Genomic DNA, 24,477 nt, shown 5'->3' with positions numbered 1-24,477 from the left:
AGAAAAGGGCAGACAATGTATACAAAGACTTTTTTTTTAATGAAGCCTACAGTACCTTGTCCTTGGGGAGTTTCTCCAAGAGGATTGACTTCGACTTGAGTGGCGTCGACTTTCAGGAACAGATCATAGAGCTTCTTAATCTGATCTGCCGCCTGCAAGGTCCACAGATGACAGTAATTACCTGAGGTTTTGACACTGAACACTCAGCTATGCCAATGCCACTGAGCCTGGCTCGCAAGCTTCATGTAAAAAGGCAAATCACTTAGAACATTGCTCTGTCTGAGCTGTTTCAGCACGATTGAGGAGATTTATCTCTGCCAGGGACAACTGTGACTGCTGGTTCTAAAAACTGTAGGTAGAAGGGAAAATGTCAGACACTGAACACAAAGCATCAGTCATTTGACTGAAAATGATAGGATTATAATAATCATAAGAACAATTCAAAGGATTCACAAACATTTTGATCAAGATTTATGTGAGTCTAAAAGTTCCTTTTTGTGTAAATAAAGAAATACACTAATACATTGTTTAATTCAAAAGCAAATTCCTTTAAAAGCTCAGATTGGACATCTCACATTTTGAAAGCTTGAAATGTTTTTTTCATCTCTGTGCTTCAGTCACAACCAAATTATGTATTTAATGCATGGCAAAAGCACTGGAATTTTGGATAGATTGCCACCATTTTGCAGTTTAAATGATATTCAGGAATAAATAATTATAAAATAAATACATTTTACAATCATTAAACATCTACCTTTTAGGGCAGGCTGACATAGGATATAGTGTTTATATGATTTCCCTACCTATAAACAATTTAATGATGACATTTACGTATAATGCTTTAATATTTTTCTAAAATTAAAACACTGGATGTTTTGCTTTTTATTATTTATCGATATATATGTAGACATTCTCATTGTTTTTGAGATATAGGATGATCTAGCCTGCAGCTCAGACCACACAACTCAAAACTTGAAACGATAAAAACCAACAAAGTTCTTCAAAGATAGAATTGTTAAACGTTAAAAATGATAAAAAGACCTTTATTAAAGACTCAATGTACAAATATTCAGTAAAGTGCCAGGAGAAAAACCTAATATAAAAAAATATTTATACAATATATCCATCCTCAACTTAAAATTAGAATAAAAAATGTTAGAATACAATAATTGTGCTTGTTAAGAACTAAGGTGAGAGGTGCAGAGTGGTCCTGTCAGTGATGCTCATTGTAGAGCAGAGTAGAATCTCTCCAATAGACAGGGAGGGTGGATAAGCCTGTCACTGAATCTGCTCTCCTGGGTAGACAGGGCGCCCTGCAGCGGGTGGGACTCTTGGTCTAGAATAGATGTCAGTTTAGCCAGGACCCTTCTGTCTTCCAGCTCCCTGACTGAATTGAGCGTCTGCTGGCCAATCTGTGCGTTTTCAGAGGAGTGTGTGGATCCAACAGTTTGAACGTGTATTTTGAAGAACTTATTTTTTCTGCTGCAAGAATCATATTTTTGTGAATTATTTGGTATATCTATGTTTCTCTTGGCAGATACTTACACATGTTTATGTTACACAATGTGCAACAATTGACTGCATTTGCAAACCAATACAAAATCTTTTGCAGAACTTATGACAGGAATTTTATTATTATTGTTATTGTTGCTATTTAAATAATGAAATATCCGTCTTATGTGGAAAAAAGCCAACTAAAGCATGTTTAGCTTGAATTTTGTGTCACAGAGGTTGATTTATTGAGTTTATTTAGACTCAATAAAATGTTTTTGTTTTTATAATTTCTCATGCCGGACTTTAAAGTCATTTCAGACGAAACAGACCTCTTGGACAGTTAAAGTAGCATAACTTTTTAATGCCGAAACAAGCTTTTTAAAACTTTGTGTAAAGAAAAAGAAACAAAAAAAAAAACCTTTCCTAACTCTCAGAAGAACAACAGCTGATGGAGGAAGGTTGTTGTTTACTCCCTGATTCAAAAACAAAAATCAATGTTTGGCATGTTTTGTCAAATAATGGCATCATTAGTAATGTCAGCTCTGTGAGTCTGGCAAGGCACCGTGCATTGCTGCCAGCAACGGCAATGGACCACCTGGCATGGGAGCAGCACATAATCACACTTCACAACTTGCTTTTGGAAAAGTAATAATAGCAAAGTGCGGTGTGTTTGGAAGTGGACGTGCGTGCGTCTCCCAGCCTCCTTAATGCATCGACACTTAAAAACCTTGTTTGTGCCCATTACCTGTCTCTGAAGGGATTCTTTGAAACCTAGATTAGCTGCCATGCGAAGTGCCTGGTCATCCCGCACGCCTTCAAATATGTCTATAGCTTCCTGTAGAAACAGCAGGGAAATAAGTGAGAAACATGTTAAAAAAAACTCTATTTTCTAGACACATTGTAATGTTTAAACCACACTGAATTAGTATGAAATAGTGATAAAAATGTGGGTTTGGAATAAGAGATATAAGAACTACGATGTTTTTTTTGTTGTTTTTTTTGATGCATTGTGTCTGACAATACCTAGAGCGTAAACAACCTGTGGTTCAATCAAGACACTATGAGAATATTTGAACCTTGTGTTTTTGCATTTTTACTCAGGTCCAGGGCGCAGGGTAGATTAAACCAATTAAGTTCATTGAAGTGTGTCGCTTCTCTCCAGCAAGAGATCTCTGCTGCTGTGAGCACACAACAGTCTAACTTAGCAGAGTTCTTTACCCGCATTGACTTATTATTTTAATGCTGTGTACTTTTCAAGCTGCAGGTGTTATTATGAGCCCTTTAAATACTAAAGAACAATTAAGCACTTATGTTTGTAGTATTGTGTAATGCTAGCTATTATTGTTTCAAAATCTCATTTATTTGGCCATTAAGCTGTCAGGGAATTTCCTATAAACACCTCTGAGTGAGTCTTTTTATGAGATGCCCAAAAAGAACCAATTTTTTTAGGGTCAAGTATTCAGTTCAAATAGTAAAGACAGAAATGCAAAGAAACAAATCCTGAAAACACACAATCAAAACATTTTTGTGGATGTCCAGAGTGCTGCATGTCAACAGCGTTGTTTTGGATGTGACATACTTACATGAATTTATTTGCACACTACTTTAATTATTGTCACAACTCACAACCATTTCAAATATTAAAAGTAATATTTTTGAATTAATCAGGAAAAGACTGAGATCACAGAAAGAAAGTTTTCATGTCTTTCCAAGTTTTCTTTATATTTAATTAAGCTCTAATCTTAAAAAAAGACTTGATTTATTTTTCACTCATCAATCCACACAATTGCTTGTGAGATTAAAAGTACTCCAAACCGCTGAAACCTCCATTATACTTACATGGAAGAAGTTTCAAGCCACTAATAGACTTTTTAGATCTAGCTGTCCAGTCAGCTGAGAAATTGGGGATGAAGGGCCTTGATCGTTATAACAGAGTGAGAATTCCTCTATCCTGATGGATGAATCTTACAGAAGGACAACCACCGGTGCAGCACTACAGACATTATAATAGAGTCCAAAACTGAGTGACCGTCTTTTGACAAAGTGTGCAGGTTATTAGATTAGGATGAAAGCTATCCTTCAACGATAGTCCAAAATATCACACCAATGAAGGGCTTTGTGATGGTTAAGGCTGATATACTTTTGCAGAATTGTTTTAAGGCAGGGGTGTCAAATTCAAATACACAATTCGTCAAAGTACAAAAAAAAATATATATATATATATTTAAGTCAAGGGTCAGGTTACTTTGTGTCTATTAAGAACATGGAAATGACATCGTTGGATGAATTCAACCCTAAAAGTAACAATAGCTGCAAAATATTTAACAACATTAATTATCAATAAATGTTAAAAATCTAGTGTTAATCTTTTATCTGGAGCTTCCATTGTAATTTAAAAAGAAAACATTTCCCACTGACCAACAATAAGCAAAAAATAATTATAGAAAGAAAAAGAGAGTGTTTGTAGCTGCAAGTAAAAATGTGAAAAAAAATGAATTATGCATTTAAAGCTGAATTTGCCACTTTGGAATGCACAGTAGTTGGTTCTTGACAATGGAACTGACAAAAGTTTTAATATAGCTTGTTCCTACAACCAACATTCAATCCAAAGAAAATCAGTCACATTCATTTTCTAAAGCTCTTTGCTGTAGCTTTTCGGGATACATTTATATATATATATATGTATATATATATATATATATATATATATATATATATATATATATATATATATATATATATATATATATATATATATATATATATATATATATATATATATATATATATATATATATATATATATATATATATATATATACATATCTATGTTAGGAGGATGTTAGCTAAGCTGACATCCATCATGGATAACCCCTCCGACCCCCTGCACAAAACTGTAGAGGCGCTGACCAGCTCCTTCAGCACAAGACTGTTGCACCCTCAGTGTAAGAAGGAGCGCTACCGCAGGTCATTCCTCCCCACAGCCATCAGACTGTACAACACCGTGTCAAAGTGACACTCCACGGTCCCAGGGGTGTTTTTCTGTTTAGTCATTGATTCATTTACTTTTGTTGTAGTTGTTGTTTTTCAATTTTAAATTGTTTTTTAAATTGTTTTTTGTTCCTGAACAGTTGTTTGTTTTTGTTCTTGGTGTGAACTTCATTAGTTATTTCTGTATTTTGAAAAAATTTGTAATGTTTTTTTTACAGTTTACATGTTTTGCAGACCGCATGTCTTTTACACTTTTGCAGCTGTATTTATTTAATATTTATTTCTTTATTTAATAAGAATCTCATTTTTGATAATAATTTTTCATAATAATTTTAGTAATATTTTTATTTATCTAATATAAATGTAATTTGTGATGTCCTTTATTGATGTTATATTATATAGATTATTTCTGAATGTCGTGTTGGTGCCACAGATAAATGAAATTTCCACATTGTGGGATTAATAAAGTCATCTATCTATCTATCTATCTATCTATCTATCTATCTATCTATCTATCTATCTATCTATCTATCTATCTATCTATCTATCTATCTATATCTATATCTATATCTATATCTATATATATATATCTATATATATATATATCTATATCTATATATATATCTATATATATATATCTATCTATATATCTATCTATATATATATATATAGATAGATATATATATATATGCATTTTTTTATATATATTATATTTATATGATGTTTATATTTATATGATGTTTTCACAAATCTAAAGCAGTTGATCTACCATGACGTCAATAAAGCCTTTATTTCAAATATTAAATAAAGTGATAGCATTATCATGAAAACATGCCTAATTTGGTTGCAATTTGGTTTTCCTTACAAGTAAATTGGGACAAACTTCCCTGAATAATACCTTAGCCGGTGGCTCCTCAGCTACAGTCACTTTCACTCCTTAACAAGCTTCTATCTGGAATTTGAAGTTTTATCCCCAGATCAATTAAAAGAAAAAATGTTCTCATGAAAGCAATGACAAACAGGATAAGCCTCATATATATGCATTTATTCTATAGATGCAGCACTTGTTTCTGTGCCATTGCTATCTAATTAACAGCAAATTAGCACTTGGGGATTTTTTTTCTGTTTATTCGTATTTGCTCGTGTGAAGCCATAGTGTGTTCCTGTGTGTGCTCTGGGCTCCGTGCTTGAAGCGTATATGTAGGTGGTACAGTAAATATAACTGGATTAGCTAAGAACACAAACTGTTCCAATTTGCAGACCTCATTAGACAAAATGGAAAAATGTTTCAGAAAAAAAAAAAAGGAGAAACACTTCCATCCATTTACTTTTTAGTTGAAATATTCTGAACTTATGTCCCTATTTCAATGATGGGTGGAAACTTGAAATGATGTACCTTAAAAATGAGTTCTGGGGTACTGGCGGCCACCTCTTCGATATCCATGCCTCCCTGTGGGCTTCCCACCATGACAGGACCATTACAGGCACGGTCCATGAGGATGGCAAAATAAGTCTCTCTGCTAATGTCCAAGGCCTCTGCAACCATCACCTGGATATGACGAAATCAGAAAGGGTGCATGACTGACAGGAGGTGTCTGTAATCCTAAACCAAATTTGATGTCATCAGACACACGTCTTTTATTGTTTTTCAACATGTTCTTATGTTAACTGACAAATGAAAACATGGATAATCAGGCTTTATAGATTTAAGGGGATGTGTAACGAAAAGTGCTTGTACACACAAATGGAAGCAGATGATAAAAATGTTTGAAAAAACATGAGAAATGTACAGAATATTTTTCAGAAGGGAAAAAATATTGAGGTGCAGAGTTTATAGTGAATGAAGGTTCATATCCCTCACTATTTTTACATTTAAAGGCTGCTTTCCTTTTCTACTAAAACATTTTCCTAAATTCCCACCTTTTCAATTTATTTCTCTTAATTAAAAATACAACAAACTTAATGTGTCTCCTCCGCTGGCCTCCTTCAGCAATCCTGCTCGTTCTGTATCTCATCTTGCCTTGTCTTCTCTTGCTATTCCTTTATCAGTGCCAGGACAGCAAATCCATGCGGACACGGAGGTGCTGGCCCTTTCTGTGTTGTTCCCTGCTCTGAGCTGCAGTGTCAGCCGGCAGTGGACATGATCTCGGCTGTCTAAGTGTCACCTGAAACAACCGGTTCAGGACACACTGTCAATCCTGCAGTCAGTCAGTATCTGCTCTTGTCAGGTTTACCCTTTATGACAGAGTATAAAGGCCACTTTAAAAACATTTTTTTATTTTAAATTATGACTTTAAGGTCTTAAATTTATGATAAAAAGTTATAACTGTTAAATTACCAGAATAAAGTCATACATTTATGATTTCAAAAGTCATAAGCTAATTTCCTTTTTTTGTAGATTTACGTTTTTTTAAAGTCGTAAATTTGAGAAGAGGTAGAATGGGGCAATACCATATATATATATATATATACACAAAGAAAAATTTATTGTTCTGAGCTTTTTCCCAAAAAAAAAACTAATAGCAAAACTGTACAGTAAAAACAGGAGAAGGAGTTGAATAGAAAAAGAAAAAAAACACAGAAACAGAGGTGCATACACACAAGCAACAGACTGAAGGGAGCTTCATCACCTGGAAACGTCTGTTTTCAGGAGGTACAGCATGCAGCATGAGAGCAAAGAAAAAACAAATACCTGCTCGTTATAAGCACATGGAAAAGGCTATTTACGAAAACCAGCAAATTCACAAAGGACAGGCTCAATTTATGCAATGAGCCATAACACCAGTCTGCGCAAATTCACAGTAAACAACAGCAAACAGCAAGTATTCAAACAGGAAGAAAAAAAAAAAAAAGCAAAAGCCAGACTGTTTTCACAGACATTATTTTTAGACTAAAATAATACTGTCCTGAAATAAAGACACTTTCAAAAAGAAGAAAATTGTACATTCTTTTACTCTGACTTACCGTCTTCACTTTGACTCCATCTTTAGGTGTCTGCTTGGTGATCAGATTAAAACCAAGCATCTTACTAGCCAGATCACCAACCACTGCAGGGCTAAAGGGGACAGGGTTCATGTCAAACAATACATTTATAAAGGACATCTCAATTAGACCTATAAAAAACTTAGATCCCTCAAAAGGCATGGAGATCTTCACTTCTTAAAAGCCTTGATCTTATGAATCACCTTTAAAAAAAAGACAGTAACATGTTCTGACAACACAGCTTTTTTTCTTTCTTACGGGGAAACTTTCATCCCTCTGAATGACTTTTATAAGGATGTCTGTATGCCACGGCAGTTTCAGTAACTCGTTCTGATTTCTTAAGAAGATACAAATTAAGCCCAGGGTTGCATTCATCCTTTGATAAATGAGAGGTTGGCTGAACTGCAGACTTTTGTCATTGTCTGGGGAAGATGAACTCTTCTGTAACTCACTTTAAAAAAACTTTTTGGCTATTTCAGAACGCAAAGTAGGGTACGGCTGATTTACCTTTGAGGTTGTTGTCATGAATTACTATTTTTCCATGAAGATTTTTACGAAAAAAAAAAGAAAAAGAAATCCACTTTTTTCAGTTCATGAAAGCTTAGCGTAAGGAAAGGGGGTTCTAAAACAATCCTCCTTCCAGTTGTGGTTTAGCCTTTTGAAAAATGAGTCCTCACTGGAATAAAACAAGCAGCACTGCAGTGGACTTTAACACAGCAGTAGCACACCTTCAAACAGAGGAAAACAAATGTGATGCTCCAGCTAACACTAAACTCCTTTTTTTCAACTATTAATTAGGAGTAGTTGTTCAGAATTGAGTGACTGGATTTAAAGGAAAAATACACGTTTGCAGCACAAGGCCTCCTGAATGTCTTTGTGCTCTGGGACTATCTTCAGAGAGCTCTCTGAGTGAGCCTCCACTCTGAAAAGCCACTGTCACACGGGGAAATGCCATGAATCTATCTCCTACACTAACTCAGTTTAAAATGCACATAAGGGAACACTTACTCCTTAGTTAAGTGCACTCCACCTTTAAGGCCACTGTCAAACACACCCTTGCCTCTGCCCCCAGCCAGAATCTGAGCTTTCAGCACGATTTCCTTGGCATCTGAAAAGAAGAGACAAAACATGGAAGGCAGAGAAAGTCAGGGAAATTTAGTTAGACCACTTAAGACGGCTTCTGCATCCAAAATGCCCCCTTGAGCCTGCCACTTATTTGTCTTTATGACGGAGAGCAGACGTGAGGAGCAAAACAAAGGACCGACTGTAATGTGTGAAAAGAATACAAAGAAGTCTCAGACTAACTTTACACTCTGTTCAGATTCAATCAGCAAGTACAGTTCGGACCAAAATGTTCAAGATCTACTTGAACTTAACATGAAGATTTTTTTCCTTTTTTTTTTTTTACCAAAGAATAGAATTGGTCAAATGATTGACACTGTTAATGACATGTAAACAGAAAAACCTTTTCTTGACGACAGTGTTTTAGTCATTCAGAATAACACATTAAGCAAAAGTGAAATATTAATTGAACAATTAGCCCAAATTCCCTGAGGTATTTTTGTTCATCAGTGATGAAATCAAGGAAACTAATATGGAAAACAGTAGAACAATGAGTCTGGTTTAAAGGTCAGAGAACACAGAACAAAAGTGCATTTGCTCATTTTAGAGATTAAACAAAAAAAAGTCTGTAGAAGGCTCAAATGGATTAACAAATGTTGACTTAATCATGTAACGAAATGCACTGATTTACATAAAACAACCTATAAAAAGAGAACTAGCAAACCTTTAACAAGGCTGTACCAATGCACATTTAACTAACAATATAAAACAGAAATTTAAAAGAAATATTTTTAAAATAACTAAACTTGCATCAGGACAGTCAAGTAAGACAAAATAAAGGGACATATTGTCAGAAAATATGCTCATATTTTTGGTCACAGAGGCTTCTGTTTGCAAATACCAACCTTTAAAAAATACGGTGTTCTTATAAATATTGATGGTACAACACAGAAGATTGTTTCGCATTTTCTACTTAGCTTTTAAACATCAGTCAAAATGGAGCGTAAAAGCATCCAACAGACTTTAATCCTAAACATTATCTGATAAGCTCACCTTTGACATTACGTCTCAGGTTTTGCATGGATTTAAAATGACTTGGAACTGTTATTTGCATGCGCTGCTCACATCCATCTACTCTACAGATACAGATGAGGCAAGGACAATTTCCATATGAGCGGCTGTTTGTTTAACAGACTGCTACAGTTAAGGTTATATAATTTGATGCTTCTGTGGAAAAAGGGAGAAAACAGACAGTTGGTAATTGAGGAAACGCTGTGAACAGCTTAGCTTGCAGCTGAAAATGAGATAAAGGAGTGGGCAGGATAGTGGGTGAGAATAAACAAACAGGCTGACTGGCAAAGTGGTAAATATAAAACACAGAGGTGAGGCTTATTATTTTGAAGAGTTACCATGTAATGCTGCAAACCCATTTAATGGACTTGAGGGCAAACTGGCTGTTAAAAAAGAGACCCCGATCAAAGGTTTACACAGCTTTAAATGCTTGGCCTGACTAATGAAAAAATGCATATTGATTTCATTTGACTATTTAAAAAATAATATTTTTTCTATTAGATGAAGGTCCAGTGGCACAGGGAAAAGGTTCGAATCCCGGGTGGGACCTTTTTGTGTGGTTTGCATGTTGTTCCTGTGCATGTGTTGCTTTTCTCTGGGTTCTCCGGCTTCCTCCCACTGTAAAAAACTTGCTTCATAGGTTAATTGGTATCTCTGATTTGTGAGAGTGTGTGTTAGTGTGTGTGTGTGTTTAGCTGGCTTGGCTGCTTCTGTCCTGTGACCCAGAAAGGGATGAGGCGCATTCTGAAGAAGGATGGATAGATGCTGGTTGTGTTTTGTTCCATCCATAAACCTGCATAACTGTGGTCAATAGGGCTCAACATTAGACTGGGACATGGAGAATTTGCGGTTCTGTTAATATCAAGCCAGATTGATTTCTACATCAGCAGATGAAAATAAAAAAAAATTTCAGGATGCAAATAAAACCCGACTTCATCTCTAAATCTTTCTTGTAACTTTTTCAAAACCTTTTTTTTAACTTGTGCCAGATGATAAAAACTTACAAACAAACTGTTACATGTTTCTCCTGGTGGCTTACTCCCTTAACAAAAATCATATTTTAATCTATAGTAAACATGTTCTCAGTGGTCTAATTATAATTACCAGTGTGCTGTTTTTTTGTTAAAATAAAAAAAAAAAAACGGTCTCATTTTCCTAGGACATAGTTTTCAGCAGAGCGGCAGTAGTTTATTCAAAATTCACCCATGAGTTGTGGGCAGTACCACTGGCGTAGAGCACCCCCCACCCCCCTTCCTGTCACCTAAAACTGAGTTATGTGTTTACACGCTCTCCCGCTAGTTTACAGCTCCACACAACCCCAACCAAACATTACAGGTACAACAAAAATGGCTAGCAATAATTGAGCTTTCCAGAAGTACAGTTTTAAGCCAGATACCAGTTTAGAACGAAGAAAACAAAGATGTACATGGATCTATCTGTCTGCTAGTACGCAGAGCAGGGATCTTTTGCCCGCCCTGTTGGTTTTTTATATAACAAGTGCAATCTTTTTCAACTGCATTTTTTTATCTGCTCTTCTTAAACATTTTAAAAATAATCAATACTCAGAAATCCAATTTTAAGCTTAGATTTCTTCATAAATGTCTTCAATCATCAGAAAAATGCCACAAGAAGGGTCTTAAACCAAAGGTGTTTGGTTCAAGACTGGCTGAGTTTGGTTAATTATTGTAAAATCACTCTCTAATTTGTCATGAAGTGACAGAGGGACCAAAGCAAACGAATAATTTGATCAGGACAATGATAAAGCAATAAATCTACAAGTGATCTATATGACCCCTGATCCTTTTGCTGCATTCACTAAAAAGAATATCTCTGACGTGCTTTCATTTAAAATACATGTAAGTTACTGAGGTTACTCTTGAAACTATGCAACTATTGAAATATTGCATGTCACGTCGCTAGAATAAAATCTAGCCAGACTTATATCATCACAGCTTCTTATTCACATCTTTAGGAGGAGGCCCCTCATGTGTCCATTCTGCAACCTCTATTCAAATAGAGAAAAGACACTTGGTGAAAGATGGTCTCTGCCTAGGTAATCATTGTCCTACTGAAGCACCTCAACCACTGACAGACCTGACCTGAGTGGGAAGAGGAATAATCTGTGATGGCCAAAAAAATCACCTTGACCTTGTTGATAGACACAGGCTCCTCATTTGACTTTGTGAGGTAGAGAGAGAGTGAGAGAGAGGGTGGGGGGACTTCAAAAATTGCCTAATAGAGGAAAAGTAGTTGGAGTTGAAAAACTGTCTGGGCTCAGTACTGTTGTAGAATGAAACGAACCCAGAGAAAATAGCCTCTGACAGGGTGACAGGGATTAAACTAAAACTACATCAGGGAGGTCCGGTCTGTGTGGAGAGTTAAGGACTGAGGGAAAAGAGAGGGGAAGAAAGAGGAAATAAAGGTGCTCCCACATGAAGAAGGCTTTAAGAGGAGTTATAAATGAATAAATACAGCACTAAAAAACTGCTAGTATGTGCAAAATTAAAGAGTTCAAAGCACGAAGAAAAAGGAGTGTCCTGCGGGCACGTGCAGCAGTGAGGCACAGCAGAGGAAGTGACTCCTGCTTTAACACAATAGGAAAAGAAAGAAGCAAGTGGCAGGAAAAGAAGAACAAGACCCTACAGGGAAATTGCATTGTTGAGATGTGAGAAAAGGTAAAAGATGTGACAATCTTACAAAGACCTTAAAACAGGGTAAGGCTGTAAAGGGAAAATGTACAGAATATGTTAAAACGCTATGTAACTTGATAAAGCACAGAATGGGTTGAGAACATTTTAAGTGCTCCGTCTGCTTTGCTTATGTTTGATGTCAAGCCTGCTTTAAGGTACAGCTCACAAAAAACCTGAGTACAGGAAAAGCAATGTGCTGACAATATCGGGAACAAAGTGAAAAGACAAAACACCAAGTGACAAAGTGTGCCGACAAATTCTTAAACGCTCCTGGGCATTTCTATAGAAAGAACAAATTCTCTGGTTGAAACAGAAATACCACTTTGAGTTCAAATGCGTGGATGGAGGATAATGATGTCTTCCAAGATCACAGTGAACATGGTGTATAGTAAAGAGCAAGGCGACCATTATCTGGTAGTGTGACAGACGTGAAATGGCCTCTAACGCTCAGACAAAGGTTGGACTGTAATGAGCATGGAGCAGAGCGAGCCAAGGCTAGAAAAGGAAACATAGGATGTAAAAAAGAAACCAGAAACAAGTCTTGCTTTTGTGTTTGACTTACACACTGTAAAGTACAGGAGGAGAAAAGGTCACATGCCTGGAATTAATCGGTGGAGACACCAGCAAGTGTTGCTGCAGAGTTCGAGCTCATGTAGTGGAAGGCTGCAATGGTAAATCTGTGAACTAAGAGGTCAGGCTAATGAAGGGTGACACAGACGTGTGTTCTATCAGACAGCGTTGTATTGTACATTCTGTCCCAGCTACTTTTTGTTTGCATGTTTGCATCATTCAGAGCACAAACTGAACAGGTCATGGACAAATGAATTATTTCTTAACTTGATACAATGATTACAAATACCTCCTACTAAAAATGCTCTGGTTTTTAGTTGGAGGAGAAGCTTTTTCTTTGGGCAGAGGGTGGTGGTGGTGGTGGTGGGGGTGTTGCATAATCAGTTCTCCACTCCCATTTGTGTCATACACAGCACACAGTGAAGATGTAGAACAAGATTTTCATTTCCATTTATTTTCTATGTCTTGGGGACACAGGGGAGGAGATTAAACATTGCAGCATTTCCAATCACATCACATGCATTCTGAGTAATGCGGTCATCATCCTCAGGCCTTACTCATTTTCCAGTGATGAGAGAAAATCAACTCACGGGCTGCTTGCCTGTGACAGCAGCTGGAGAGAGGAAGTTACTTCTACAATAACTCCTTCTTCCATTTATTCAGCGCTCTGTGGAATGGCTTATTCCACTCCCTCCGCCCTTTCCTCCCTTTTCTGTGCAGCTCATGAGCGGCCAGCAACACAGTTAGCTTTGGTGTGATATTTAATTGAGCCTTCGAGGCTGTGCCATGAGGGGGATGCCTGCTGGTAAGGGACAAATGCAGGCTACACGCCAATCCAGAGAGGGGACGATGAAGCTACCATCTGCGAGGGGAAAGAAAAAGATCAGGGAGGACCTCCCCCAGCATCCATGTGTGCCGTAACAAAACCGATTTGTGGATAAACAGGGAGGGAACAGTCAAACTCTTGGGAAAAACGCGGAAAACAAACAGAATGTGAGTCTTCTTGCAGATAAATGTCAAATTCAGCAATGGAAAGATTGAGACCTTCAACCCTGAGCATCTGTGCTCAAGATGAGAGCAACTTTCCTGCTCATAAATCAAGATTATGCTTATTGCTGTCACACTAATGGAAATCAGTCATTTTGAAAAGGTTGGAAAAGCCAGTGTACATCGTGATTAACACAAATAGAGTAGGTATAACTGTGTTTTCTCCAGTCATTTCTGGATTAAGGGGTCATGATTATTCATCTTAGTTTTGTCGTAATGCAACATGACAAAAATGGCAAAACTTGCGTTCCTTTCAGTTAGTGAACCAAATAAACTTCAAAGTGGTTTAGATTTTAGAACTGCTTTGAGGAAATACATCAAACGCTAGGAAAAACGGGAGTGGGAGCAACGGGACAACTAATAAAAGATCAACAAAAGTGATAATTTAATGAAGCATTGATTATATAATCACTACAAAACAGGTAAAAAAAACTCTTGACATACATATGGTACGAAAAAGTGAAAAATAGTTAAAAGTTTGAATTTGAATGTATCTAAATATTGTAATATTTTATCTAAATATACAGTAAAATGTCATTACAATATAAACCACTTTTAAGAAGCTTAATATATCCAACATTGTGTGGGCACAGATTACAAGTAGCTTTCCAGTTCACCAGCAGCTTTCCAATTTATATGCATTACAGGAACAAATTAGTTTTACTTTTGTGCATAATATCTACTGTAATAGCCGTGTCAACAAATTGTGTTTTAATTACTCAGGAGTATAGTTAAGGTCAGCACACAATAGCTCATACAGCTGCTTGTATGAGGATTTCATTTCCTGAAAGTGGAATGATACATTTATTCAAGATGAGTTTTCCATAAACCTTTACTGTTTAACTCTGCCAGACTGTGAAAAGGTCAAACAAAAAATGGTTCTTTATCCATGCAAAGATCGGAAGTGAACCAAAAAGAAAGGAAACCAAAACTGTTCTTTCATCTTTGACACATACTAGCATTGGAATCCTTCAACCAAAATAATGTTGTTGTCTGTTCAGCTGAGGTTGAAAGGTCAGCCAACTGATAAACCATCTGTAAAGCGTTCTTGTTAGTGACATTGCTGTCAGGCCGTGCATGGCTATAACTGAAGACTAAAAGAGATTTGGATACAAAGAATGTTTTCTCGCCACAGCTAAATAAATCGTTACTTTCACTTTGCCGTTTCTAGTTAAACCTTTTGCCCTGTGTCTTTCACTGTATCTACAGTAATGATGCTGTCTTAGAACAACTTGAAGGAATAGAATATCCCTGTCCCAGACCAAACTGGCACCTCTATGTGACACCTCCTCCACTTACTGCTTGGATGACAGCTGAGTCCTCATTAGAGGAGAAGTCCACCTGGCTTTCAGACAGACAAGGCACTCTTAATGACAACCTTAGATAGCCAGGGTCTCAGGCAGAGCTGTGGTTCAAACCCATGACTTGGAGTTTTTCATTGCAATGCAACCACGGGGGTGATAGTAACGATAATGGTGTTGTGTGCTTAACGACCACAGGGATATCGGTAGGAGCAATAGTTTTCTGTCAAAGCAAAGCTTGTTTAAAGATGTACCACATTATGAAGCAGTAAAATGAAAAAAAAGTATCTACTATTCAGAGACAGAGCCTTCACTGACAGAATGGTTTTTATCAGCTCAAAATTATTAATAAAAGTATTTAAAAAAAAACTGGGCATTTGATGTAACAAGACTGACAATGAAATGGTAATATCCAAAGTTGTAATCGTTGTTTTTAGTTATTGAAGGTGTTGAGTATTTAAATATCTACTAGTAATAATTTGTAAGGTTGACCTGTAAATCGTACACTTGTTTAGTTGAATAAAATGTTTGAAATTTTTATAGACGTCTATAAGTACCGGTAGGATATATATTTACCACAGAACAAAATATATTTATATATATATATATACACATTACAAACCAAAAGTCTGTACTTTATAGCATTTGTTAAGTCATTCCCTAAGGGACGATTGTTCACACTTTACAATAAGGTTCCAATATACATTTCATATGTATTAACCATGGTTAAGTAATGGTTATGTAATGCTTACAAGGTTTTGAAGCATTTATAAAGGGTTAGTTCAGGCTAAAATGACTAAGTATAACCATCTTTACCCTTTGCTTTCCAACTCCGAACAACCATAGTAAATGATTACTTCAGACATTATCAAGGCTTTACATATAGCCAATATGTTGTGGATACAAAATGCTAAGCATTTGCATAGGGAACGTTTTTCAATGATTTGTTATGCACTAAATAAGGTAGATTACTAAACATTAGTTAACTCCTAACTAATGCATTAAATAATACACTTAGTAATGCATACAAATGTCTACGTAAAAGGTTATTTAATAGTTAAATAATGCTTAGTTTTGCATTAACTAATGTCAATAAAGGGTACCCTATTATAACATGTTACCGAAATAGGTAAGTCAATGTGTACTCTGTCCTTCATTACCTTTAAATAGGTGAAGAAAGAAGCAACTTAATTACTTAATTAAAGCAAAATGCTAAAAATTGAAACCAAGTTAATTTTTTATTTTTTATTTGCATTTCTTTGTTGGTGACATGGGGACTGAGTTGCTTGTTTTGTGCCTGTCGTTTACGAATGTATTCTGTGTCAGTGGATGTTTTGCCACCGAGTTTGTGCCTTTCCTCTCGTTGCAGAGCATAAAACTTCGGGCGATGGAACAAATTTGTGGTGCTGGTTCCTTTTTATGGCAATGATTTTACTGCACATCTTGCAGACTACTGGGTTTTGTTTAATGTCATTTTTATGAATCCCAAAACACTACCAGATAATGGATTCCATGAAATGTTACTAGCAAAACAAAAAACTATGGCTCACAAATCATTTCCATCTTTAAAAAATGTAAATTAACTTGATCCTCCTAGTTTTGCTAACCTAAACGTATTCCTCAGTGTCCTTCAGTGGAACAACACAAAAGCACTGGGGAGCATTTTGGATGAATGAAGGAGTGGACCCTTACAACGAACAAAAAGCCAATATTTCCGCTTCCATTGGCACGAGTTTCCTCTTAACACGATAAAGACAACATGTGAGGAATAATTCTACATCTTACCCTCAACATGAATAGGTTAGGGTGTGTAATGAGGAGGTGGAAACAGTAAGCTGCTTACAGAAATCAGCTCTTTGAGAGACAGCCTGCTTTACCCTGAAAAGCCTGTTAACAGCTATTGAGACACTTTCAGATGCATTGCCTGTGTCTAAATAGTGCACGGCCTAAGAGCCTGCTAATGTGTGGGATAACAATAGGTCCATGGAGAGGTCAGTGTAATATTGTACGTGTGTTCAGGCAAGCTTTTCTGTGTTTATTCTTTAATGCTATATTTGCAGATTCTAAAAAAAGTCTGCATGTGTTTGGACCTATGAACACTGAAGGCTATTTCTGCTTCAGTGCTACAACAGAGAGGCACTAAGCCAATGTTAAGAACTTTTTATTTTTACACCAACCTCTTTCATTTTCTTTTCTTCACAGAGTGAGCTATGCTAGCTATTATAGTAGGTAATCCAGGCAGCAAAGCTAACAGGTTAATGTCTGTCTTCCTACATAATAGGCCAGGTCTATGAATAAATAGGAAATCTTCTCCATCCGTCAACAGGCAGTGAAAGGGTAAGACAGAGGAGACGGGTGAATCCAATCTGATCAAACAGCCCAAATACATTCATTCCTTTCTATAAAATTAAACAGCCGCTAGGGGCGCTCGAGCAGAAATGGTAAGAGTGAGACAGGGGGAATACGGTATATGTGTCGAGGAAGGCGCAAGTTTAATGTAAATTCCTGCTTTGTAAAATGAATAGCACGAACAGACTCTCATCATGGAAAATGCAAGAATAAATGCAAATGACGCAGCTTTTAAGTTAAAAGTAACCGTTAAAAGCAGTGTGAAAAAATCCACCATCACCAACGGGTTTGGAAAAGCCGGTCTGCTGCGTGACGGAGAGGACAGCGCAAGCTCAGGAGTGAATTTGCCTCAGGATGAGAGTGACACTGACAGCGACAACGAAGGAGAGACTGAGAGAGTGTGGCGAAGAATATCTGACGCTATTCCAATCCAACACTGAAAAGGAAGACTTTCATGGTTTCAGTGCACAGGAGGAAAATGAAGAAAGCTCTCAGTGACTTTACGTTTATGTTTTTTAAAACAGCCCCGTTAGTGCTGTGTTACGGTGTGTCACTGTTGTGAAAGAAAACGTCTGGCGCACGCGCTGCGCGGCACGTGCCTCTGCGCATATAAGTTACTGCTGCTCTCAGTGACTTTTACCGGTATGTTTTTTTAAACAGCACTGTTAGTGCTGTTACTACCATCTTACTGCAGTGTTACTGCCGCGTCACAGGTAGTGTTTGGAAAGAAAAGCTCAAGTAGATTTTTTAAAACTTTGAAAACTCTTTCCGTGCACCGTCTTTCTTTGTAAATATATCATGTGCTTTCCTGCGATTACTTTTTTCTTTGTGACGGTGGTCGGAAAATGCAGGGGAGATGCTCTCCGCCAAAGGTGGATCTTCCTTTGGGGTTCACTTCCCCGTTCGGACCCTCAGAGCCTCCAGAGCGGGTTAATAAAGAATCATTCACAGCTCATGTGGGGGAAACCTTCTTTTATTACAGTTCTCCTTCACTCTGTATATCAAACATAAACACACACCCCTAACACACTTCTGCTGTGCGCTCTCGCTCCCTCTTGCGGTTTCAAGACATACACATCCTCATTCTACAACACATGTTTCAATGTGGGCACATGCGGCTTATAGACAGTTGCAGCTTATGTATGTACAAAAGGGTTTATTCTTTAAAAATATAATGGGTGCGGCTTATAATCAGGTGCGCTCTATAGTCCGGAATTTACGGTAATGTTTTTTTTTTTCCCAACAAGAAAGTTGTATTGCAACCGAATCACACTGAGCAAGATCAAAGTAAAAATGTTGTAGTCATAGAAAAAGAAACAAAAATGCCCAAAAAACAGAAAGTGTCTGTGTAGATTCGTATTAATCCAGTAGATTCCAAAAACAAAGAGGAGTTTGAGTAAACCCCATCACTACAGCTAAAGTTATGCTTCTTTTCTTTTTTTAAATTTATTTTTATCTAAGATTTTTACTGCTCTACAGTCTGGTTCATCAAGCAGCAGGACCCAATCAGAGATTTGGCACTCAGTAAGTGAGGTTAAGTGTTGTGAAACAGAAGCAGGATTGTGAAGGTAATCAAGTTAATGTCTAGAAATGTTCTTCCACACAGATTTTTTTTCATGCAGTTGTACATTAATGACTCAGCTGGGTTTAGTAATATACCCCTGAGCAGGGGAATATTATACCCCTGAGCAGGGGAATATTATACCCCTGAGCAGGGGAATATTATACCCCTGAGCAGGGGAATATTATACCCCTGAGCAGGGGAATATTACTCCTGATTATCAACAAAACACTCAATATACATTTTCTTATCGGTAAGTTCCTATAGTTACATTTCCATGTGAACATCTGAAGATGCCATTATAATAATATGCAAAACAGAAAAATGTATCCAAAAAAAAATATAAATATAATGTTTTTGCCACAGCTCTTATGTTAACATAGAAAGATGCAGATCAAGAGAGCAAAGAAGGCAGCATTCACTTAAAAAACACTTAAATTCATCATTTTTTAAGTTTTTTTTTTCCTTAAAGACAATTTGTCTTTACATATAGCTATGGTGGGTGTCCAGTAATTCAAAAAGTAGGGAAGTAGCTATGGGGTGTATCCGCAAACATACAGTTCTAAAACATGATGGAGTTTGTGCTTCAACAAAGACAGGCTGTAGTTCAGCAAAAACTACTCACCACTAACTGTGACAGTCAGCACTTCTCACCAGAGACCCTGTCTCATTTTCTCAAAGAGAAAGATAAAAGTGGTCTTAAAAGGCGCTTGAAATGTAGAAGTGCTTAAACAAACTCCGGTGGGGACTGTGTGAATAAGATGGGAGGGAATGCAGTGATGAGACATTTGGCTAAAGTCTATGCTTTAAATATGTTCTGACAGCAAGACACATTTGTTTGTCCATAGCTGAAAATAAAGTGGTCATATGTTTTAGCAATTTTCTTTCCACTTTCTTTAGAAGCTGAAGTGCTAGATCTACCAGAATGTGTCGAGTGACAATAAAATAAAAAAGCAGAGCAGTTGTCTAGGAAAAATGTCTTTTAATTTAAAATGTTCGTATTTATTAGGTTTTTACTTCGTATATTTGGTGACGTCATATTTCCCATTTAGAAAAAAAAGCAGTGAGCATGGTGTCCAAATTGCTTTTAAAACCCAGGGCACTGGATAGTTCTGCACCATAGTTTTTTAGTAGTAAGGGAGAAGAGAGGGAATTTCAACAGAGAGCCTAGTTAGAGCCCGGCATAAGTAATAAGTCTGTAACTTATAATATTCTTACAAATATGATATACTAACCACAAGCCCAACAATCGTACACTCTATTTTAATTACATCCTTTAAGGTGGCCGCACACCTCTCAAGGGAACTGCAAAACATACCTATGCTACCATTAAGATGTGGCCACACCTGTCGACTGCCCAGACAACCAAAAACCCTGCAGCACCTGTATGGGTCAACCCCCTTATGTGGCCATATGACTAAGGCATTCCATTCACCCATCCGTGGCTGTGGTCATGATTTCTATTGGGACATGGTGACAAGTTGTGAGTGTGTGTAAGGTCAGGCAGCGTTGCTTTTGAAACTTTCCGTCTGGATTTTTCTACAACTGCAAAACAAAAACATACTGTAAGGTGTATATGATGGATGAAGTTCTCAAAACTAAATGGTTCTATTTAATATGGTCAAGAAATACAACAAACTAAACAATTGTCTTAACATTTCTTTTCGGTTCAACTTGTTAAAGTACTGAAAAAGCTCTGTCTTTACATTCCTGGAGACAACAATGCAAATCTCTTCATCCGCCTCTCCTTCTCCTTTGTCACAACACCACCCTCTTCCTACATCTAGGATTGAAGAACATATACAACAATTTAAAAAAAAGCCTGAATTCTTTCAGCAATCAAGCTTGATCAATAAGTCCATGTTTCTCTTTGAGCTGAGTTTTTAGGTCCTCCAATTCAATCTAGAAATTCAGCTTCCTCCCAGACAATGTTATTGTCAGGAAAGCAATTTCCTTACCCATGGTTTTGGCAAAGAGCATCCTGCTGAGCTTTAACACTGTTAATAAGCTGCAGCTTCTTCATTAGCTCCTGTGAGCAAGCGTCTATCTTTGCACAGCCCTTGTTGTGAGGTTTTATCTTTTGTACGGCTTCAAAACCATCAACCATTAATGAAGCTGATGTCTTGTATGAAACTTATCTGTTCCATTAAGAGAATCTCATTTTCTAGTTGTTGCGTTAGCAAAGCTAGTATGGTTTCTGGCTCTTGTAAAAAAAAATTAAAAAATAGCATCATGTTTGAGTTGAGGTCTTGGCATGAACCCTTCATGAGTTCCAACAGTTGCCCCATTTTTTAAAGCTTGCTCCATCAAAGTCATCTGTAGGTGGAAAACATCCAAATCCTCCTAGAAAAGATTTTACTCTCTCTCTGCTCTAGGATTTTCCAAAATTCGTTTCTCAGAGTCATCATAAGCCACTTTTCATTCTCTAAAATCTTTTTGCAGATAGTTCTTCCTTTTTTGCTTCACGCTGTATTGTTATCAGGAAAGCAATTGCTTGTCATATTATAAAAGCTAGTTCTTGTTTAAGTGCCATGGTTGATCGATCTTATTTTGATGTTCTTTATGTTCTGATCATTTTCTTCTAAGAATCTGGCTATTTTATATTTCAACAGAAAATACAAATGGTCAATTATGTGAAAGAGCTAAGGAAGGCTTAAGTGCATGATGAATGGCTGGTTCTTCCCTCAGTAGTCTCGCTTTCTGGAAAAATTTGTGAAACGCATTTCATTTTAGTCTGCAATTGCAACTAAAGTTAAAAACTGGAAGCTGGATTCTCAAGAAAAATTGAGAATTTCTAGAATGACCATAATAAACTTCTATCTTTGTTTAGTCACTTAATAGCACACACAGGTTGTTGTGCCTTGGTTCAACATTGTTGTCTGACAGAGTTCTTTTTTAAAACTATTTTGCTAAAATAATGTACACATTATAACATTTTTTGCATAGTTTTTTCAAACATTTGTTCTTTTCCGAAATTATTTTTTAATTCGTTTATTTCTAGTTAATATAAAACCAAATTACTGACTAAACAATAATTAAAAGAAACAAAGACTCAGGCCTCATCTTTCTCAGTCATGCTTCAACAGTAACAGACCTTAGCCTTAATTAGGGCCGCACGATATGAGGAAAACTCGCGATATGCGATATTGGTGATAAATATCGCGATAACGTTATAATTTGCGGTATATAAACAAATAGCCAAACAACCAAAAACATCATTTACATTTCACTGCAACAGTTTAAAAATTATACTCCAAATGACCCTTGTCGACGTAGGACGCAAACATCAAACATAAAAGGCCTCCATCTGATTGATCAACAAGGTAAACGGGTCCTTCCGATTGGTTAAATGCATAAAGGGATTAATTTCATTTGTTCACTATTTCAGGCTGCCATGAGTTTTTTTTTTGCACATTTGAGGTAACCATTTATTGCGATTTTCGCCGTCTTTTGCGGTATGCGTATTGCACAGCTTGATGTCGCGATAATGATAAATTTGCGGTATATTGTGCAGGCCTAGCCTTAATTCACTTTTTTTTAGTTCTTCTTTTCAAAAGTTGATCTTTTTTAACTTTGTCATGCTCATATTTACTGGGGTAGCAACCATGTTTGTCAGCAATTCCTTTTGTCTGTATCTGGAGGTCCCACTTCAACCCACATCACCATAAGCATTCTCTACCTCCCTCAACGGTGTGTCCCACCCAATCCTGGGAAACTAGCCGTTCCTGGCTCAGATGCCTCTGTAGACTCCACTAGTTTCATTTGTGCCCTGCCTGCTGGCATTATGTCCTGCAGTATACATATAGATAGAGAAATGATCAAACCTGCACACACGTCCCTGACTCATGAATCTCAAGGTAGCTTCCGATTGCTCAAAAACGCAACAGTTCAAATTAATAATCCAACAAACAAACATACATAACATTGGACATTCAAACGGAAAAACACTGAATAGTCATAGCACAGCCATATAAATTAGAATGATTTCCCCTCAGTTTTATTCCAATTCAGGTAGTGACATTATGTGGAAGCACTGGCAGACTGAGGTGAATGAACAATAAAAGTCAATCTAAATTAAAGCCGCAAGCGGCGTTGTATGGCCCGCAGACGCAACCCGCCTTCCACGCCCAACTCTACGCACCACCGCCCTCACCGCCCTCACCGCCCTCACTGCCCACTTTTGATGAAGGCTAGTCAAAACTGCATATGCTAATTATGCTAACTATGCTAGCTATGCTAATGTGGCTAAAAGTGCTAGCATAGCGATCAGCATCATCAGCTGACTCAGAAAAACAGATTACCTAAAATGCTAATTATGCTAACTATGCTAGCTATGCTAATGTGGCTAAAAGTGCTAGCATAGCGATCAGCATCATTAACTGACTCAGAAAAACACATTACCTAAAATGCTAATTATGCTAACTATGCTAGCTATGCTAATGTGGCTAAAAGTGCTAGCATAGCGATCAGCATCATCCACTGACTCAGAAAAACACATTACCTAAAATGCTAATTATGCTAACTATGCTAGTTATGCTAACATAGCTAAAAGTGCTAGCATAGCGATCAGCATCATCAACTGACTCAGAAAAACACATTACCTAAAATGCTACTTATGCTAACTATGCTAGCTATGCTAATGTGGCTAATAGTGCTAGCATAGCGATCAGCATCATCAACTGACTCAGAAAAACACATTACCTAAAATGCTAATTATGCTAATTATGCTAACTATGCTAATGTGGCTAAAAGTGCTAGCATAGCGATCAGCATCATCAACTGACTCAGAAAAACACATTACCTAAAATGCTAATTATGCTAACTATGCTAGCTATGCTAATGTGGCTAAAAGTGCTAGCATAGCGATCAGCATCATCAACTGACTCAGAAAAACACATTACCTAAAATGCTAATTATGCTAACTATGCTAGCTATGCTAATGTGGCTAAAAGTGCTAGCATAGTGATCAGCATTATCAACTGACTCAGAAAAACACATTCCTCCATTGGTGAGAGCTATGTCATAATTTGATAAAAAAAAACACTTTTTCCAAAATGGCGGCTTTTCTGTTGATTTTATCTCCATAGCAACCATTTTGTGTTTTGGTCCCCTCGAGAGGACGAACAGATTGACGTCAGTTTCGGACAAATCGGTAAAAGTAAAATTTTTGTTGTCTTTAGCAACAGAGGTTTCATGGTAACCACGCCCACATTCCTTATATGTCCATATCCAGTGTTTTTCAATGTATTCAGTTTCAGGCATTAATGCATGCATTCAATTTTCACTGTATTGTATTGAAATGCATGGGAGTTATAACAGTGCGCCACTTTGCTAGCTTGCCACGCGCACGCCGTTCAAA

At 37.0% G+C, this 24,477-nt stretch overlaps 1 protein-coding gene across 1 annotated transcript in view; it reads right to left on the bottom strand.

Moving 5' to 3' along the window:
* Window positions 1-24,477, bottom strand: part of suclg2 (succinate-CoA ligase GDP-forming beta subunit) — a gene marked incomplete in the record, with an annotated part of 109,361 nt that overhangs the window by 49,908 nt on the left and 34,976 nt on the right. The window contains 5 exon segments of the mRNA XM_023954993.1: window positions 56-152; window positions 2,240-2,329; window positions 5,882-6,034; window positions 7,450-7,540; window positions 8,476-8,575. Coding sequence (XP_023810761.1) covers window positions 56-152; window positions 2,240-2,329; window positions 5,882-6,034; window positions 7,450-7,540; window positions 8,476-8,575 — 531 coding nt within the window.

The sequence above is a fragment of the Oryzias latipes genome, chromosome 5 (genome assembly GCF_002234675.1).
Source record: "Oryzias latipes chromosome 5, ASM223467v1".
Taxonomy (NCBI): Eukaryota; Metazoa; Chordata; class Actinopteri; order Beloniformes; family Adrianichthyidae; genus Oryzias; species Oryzias latipes.
The sequence above is the reverse complement of the archived record's forward strand: the minus strand, read 5'-3'. Positions and strand labels throughout refer to the sequence as shown.